At 30.5% G+C, this 5,000-nt stretch overlaps 1 protein-coding gene across 1 annotated transcript in view; it reads left to right on the top strand.

Moving 5' to 3' along the window:
- LOC137617088 (carbohydrate sulfotransferase 11-like) overlaps nt 1–4,333 on the top strand; it is a 12,683-nt gene extending 8,350 nt beyond the window's left edge. The window contains exons 4-6 of the mRNA XM_068346928.1: nt 337–461; nt 2,523–2,730; nt 3,903–4,333. Coding sequence (XP_068203029.1) covers nt 337–461; nt 2,523–2,730; nt 3,903–4,202 — 633 coding nt within the window. The 3' untranslated portion in view covers nt 4,203–4,333. The remainder of the gene's footprint in view (nt 1–336; nt 462–2,522; nt 2,731–3,902) is intronic.
- Nucleotides 4,334–5,000: the final 667 nt, after the last annotated feature.

The raw sequence follows: 5,000 nt of genomic DNA, 5'->3' as shown, positions 1-5,000 counted from the left end.
CAGTCACAAAACTGCACGTGACAAATATTAAAGTGTAAAATCCACAGGAAACGGGAAGGGAAAAGACCAGGTACCAAGCGCTTTCGTGTATTACGTACAATTCTTCACGGTACAAAGTGTACCCTGAAGAAGTGTACGTAATACACGAAAGCGCTTGGTACCTGGTCTTTTCCTTTCCTGTGGATTTTACACTTATATATATATATATATATATATATATATATATATATATATATATATATATATATATATATATATTTATATATATATATATAGCGCCAGTGAGCTTTCTCGCCATCTGTTAAAACTCGCTAATTTCCCATTTTTCTTCCCCAGCCAAGATTCGGGGGTGGCCACCAGAGAGTATTTAAGGAGTTCAAAGCTCCCACGACGTCCATGGGGAAATATAATATCTTTAAGAAATCCTTGAGATTCATTGTTGTCCGGCATCCATTTTCGAGGTATGGTATTAACTAACTGATTTTTCTGTTTTGTTTATATCAAGTTGAATATGAACATGATCTTTGTGAACATATGATTCAATATTAGGTTAAGCTATTTTCAACTAAAAAATTGGACCATTTGAAATTTCTATTTTCTTTTTATCATGTTGAATATGAACATAATCTTTCCAACCGTGATTCAATATACGATTAAGATATTTTTCTAGTATGATAAGATGTCTGAACATTCTCCTTTGGAAGTCTATACTTCTGTACCAACCGTGTGTCACACGATCGTACATAGTTCATTTTGTGTATATATTATGCTTGTATCTTCGCTCTTCCCTCGCACTAAAAAGAACCAGAATAAACATGTCTGCTTTTCTCCTCTGTAACAGTGTCTGTTTTTTAACATGAAATTTCTTGTTGCTTTGAGCTTTTGTATATAAAGGAAAGTGTTCTATAATAAATCTACTCAGTTGCTTTCAATCTGTCTTTGAGTCACAACCTTCTCTCTGCCCGTCACACTTCCCTGCGTGTCCTATCATGATTAGCAAGCCTTGAAAATGTTATCTTGTTAAATATTCCAACAAGATGTAAATATACCAATTACTTTAAAAGCACCCTTCCAAATGGTACAATACTTCATCATCATCTCCTCCTACGCCTAATGACGCCAAGGGCCTTGGTTAGATTTTGCCAGTCGTCTCTATCCCAAGTTTTTTAGTCCATACTTCTCCATTCATCATCTCCTACTTCACGCTTCATAGTCCTCAGCCATGTAGGTCTGGGTCTTCCAACTCTTCCAAGTAATCATCATCATCATCATCATCCCCTCCTCCTATGCCTATTGACGCAAAGGGCCTCGGTTAGATTTCACCAGTCGTCTCTATCTTGAGCTTTTGATTCAATACTTCTACATTCATCATCTCCTACTTTACGCTTCATAATTTCATCCATGTAGGCCTGGGTTTTCCAACTCTTCTAGCGCCTTGCGGAGCCCCAGCTAAACGTTTGGTGAACTAATCCCTCTTGGGGAATGCGAAGAGCACGCCCAAACCATCTCCATCTATCCTTCACCATGATCTCATCCACATATGGCACATTTTTTATCATACTTCACATTATAATAAAAGATAGAAACTATATATATTTTTTTCAATTCACATTTTAAAAAAGATAAACTATTTTCTTTGAATTCACATTATATAAAACATAAACTATACTTTTTAAATTCACATTAAAAAAAAAAATTTGAATTCTCTTTATAAAAAAGATATGGTATATTCTTTTCAAATTCCCATTATAAAAAAGATAAACTAATTTTCTTTTAAATTCTTATAATAAAAAAGATAAACTATATTCTTTTAAATTCACCTTATAAAAATTAACTATATTTTTCTTAAATTCACGTCATAAAAAGATACTATATTTTTTTAAAATTCCCGTTATAAAAAAGATAAACTATATTTTTTTTAAATTCACAATATAAAAAAGATAAACTATATCTTTTTAAATTCCCATTATAAAAAAGGTAAACTCTTTTTTCTATATTCACAATATAAAAGAGATAAAATATATATTTTTTAAAATTCACATTATAAATTTTTGTTTTAAAATTCACATTATAAAAAAGATAAACTATTTTTTCAAATTCACATCATAAAAAAGGTAAACTATCTTTTTCTATATTCACAATATAAAAGAGATAAAATATATATTTTTTAAGGTTCACATTATAGTTTTTTTTTAAATTCACATTAAAAAGATAAACTATTTTTTTAAATTCCCATTATAAAAAAGGTAAACTATCTTTTTTCTATATTCACAACATAAAAGAGATAAAATATATATTTTTCAAAATTCACATTATAAATTTTTAATTTTTTAAATTCCCATTAAAAAAAAGGTAAACTATGTTTCTCTATATTCACAATATAAAAGAGATAAAATATATATTTTTCAAAATTCACATTATATTTTTTTATATATTCTTTAAGATTCACATTATACTAATTATTATTATTATTATTATTATTTTTTTTTTTTTTTTTTTTTTTTTTTTTTTTAAATTCACAGGTTACTCTCCGCCTACCGGGACAAAATGGAACGCCCTAAGCCCAGGCCCTTCACGCCCTACTTCAAGGATCTTCAGAAGGCCATCATAATGAAGTATAGACCTGAGGGGAGTAACATCACGTCTCCCAACCCAACTTTCTCAGAGTTTGTCGATTATATCATAGATTCTACCGAACATTTGAAGACTGCCAAAGATTGGAAGGAAAATGTGAGTGCTATTAGAGTGGTAATGTTGTTGTTGTTGTTGTTAGGTAAACTACAATAATAATAATAATAATAATAATAATAATAATAATAATAATAATAATTTGTTGTTGTTCTTGTTGTTGTTAGGTAAACTAAAATAATAATAATAATAATAATAATAATAATAATAATAATAATAATAATGATAATGATAATGATAGTTATTATTATTATTATTATTATTATCATTATTATTATCATAATTAATTATTATTATTAGCTAATATACAACAATAATAATAATAATAATAATAATCATTAATATTATTATTATTGTACTTTAGCTAGTAATAAAAATATTAAAAATGATAACAATAAGTTATTATTATTATTATTATTATTATTAATTAAGCTGCAACCCTAGTTGGAAAAGGATATGCTATAAACCCAAGGGCTCCAACATGGAAAAATAGCCCAGGGAGGAGAGGAAATAGGGACACAGAATAGTGCGCCTGATTGTACTCTCAAGCAAGATAACTCTAACCCAAGCCAGTGGAAAGCCATAGTACAGAGGCTATGGCACCACCCAAGACTAGAGAACAATGTTTTTTTTTGTCTCACTCCAAAATCAAGCCATTATTGTATATTCTTGGGTGGTGACATAGCCTCTGTACCATGGTCTTCCACTGTCTTGGGTTAGAGTTCTCTTGCTTGAGGGTATACTCAGGCACACTATTCTATCTGTTTCCCTATTTCCTTTCATCACTGGGCTATTTTTCCCAGTTGGAGCCCTTGAGCATATAACATCCTGCTTTTCCAACAGGGGTTGTAGTTTAGCTAATAATAATAATAATAATAATAATAATAATAATAATAATAATAATAATAACAACAACAACATGCTTTTCCAACTAGGGTTATAGCTTAGTTAATAATAATAATAATAATAATAATAATAATAATAATAATAATAATAACATCCTGCTTTTCCAACTAGGCCTGTAGCTTAGTTAATAATAATAATAATAATAATAATAATAATAATAATAATAATAATAATAATAATAATAATGATAATAATTCAAGTGACAAGCTAATTCTCCTCTCCTTACCCCCATCATAAAATTCTCTACGAGTCAAATCAAAACCTAAATTTCTCCCCAAAATCTAATCCAATCGAATTTCTGTTTACAGGTCGTGTGTTGGTCTACATTCTGGGCTGAATGTGGCGTCTGCTCTTCGGATTACCAAGTCGTGATCAAACTGGAGACCATGAACGATGACGAGCAGTTCCTGGCGCACATAGCCAACCTGAAGGAGATACAGAACGTGCAAGAATGGCGGAACTTGAAAAGGGCTGGCGTGTCGTCGACGGTGCTCCTGCCGAAGTACTACGGTAGCTTGACCAGAGAGCAGATTTATAAACTGTACGAGAGATATAAAATTGATTTTGAATTGTTTGGGTATACGGTCGATGATTATTTGAAAGCTTGATGTTAACTTGTTATTATTATTATAGATATTATTATTATTACTAGCTATGCTACAATCCTAGTTGGAAAAGCAGAATGCTTTAAGCCCAAGGGCTCCAACAAGGAAAAATAGCCCTTGAGAGGAAAGGAAACAAAGAAATTATTATTATTATTATTATTATTATTATTATTATTATTATTATTAGCTATGCTACAATCCTAATTGGAAAAGCAGGATGCTTTAAGCCAAAGGGCTCCAACAAGGAAAAATAGCCCTAGAGAGGAAAGGAAACAAAGAAATTAATTATTATTATTATCATTATTATTATTATTATTATTATTATTATTATTATTACTAGCTATGCTACAATCCTAGTTGGAAAAGCAGGATGCTTTAAGCCAAAGGGCTCCAACAAGGAAAAATAGCCCTAGAGAGGAAAGGAAACAAAGAAATAAATTATTATTATTATTAGTAGTAGTAGTAGTAGTAGTAGTAGTAGTAGTAGTAGTAGTAGTAGCTAAGCTACAATCCTGCTTGGAAGAGCAGGATGTTATACGCCCAAGGGCTCCAACAGTGAAAAATAGCCCTAGTGAGGAAAGGAAACAAAGAACTAAATTATTATTATTATTATTATTATTATCATTATCATTATTATTATTATTATTAATAGTAGTAGTAGTAGTAGTAGTAGTAGTAGTAGTAGCAGTAGTAGTAGTAGTAGTAGTAGTAGCGCGCCCGAGTGTACCCTCAAACTATAGTACTCTACCCCAAGACAGTGGAAGACCATGGAACAGAGGCTTGAATCATACTGGTGGTACT

This window comes from Palaemon carinicauda, chromosome 2, assembly GCF_036898095.1.
Source record: "Palaemon carinicauda isolate YSFRI2023 chromosome 2, ASM3689809v2, whole genome shotgun sequence".
Lineage (NCBI taxonomy): Eukaryota > Metazoa > Arthropoda > Malacostraca > Decapoda > Palaemonidae > Palaemon > Palaemon carinicauda.
Note: the sequence above shows the minus strand (reverse complement) of the source record. Positions and strands in the feature narration are given on the sequence as shown.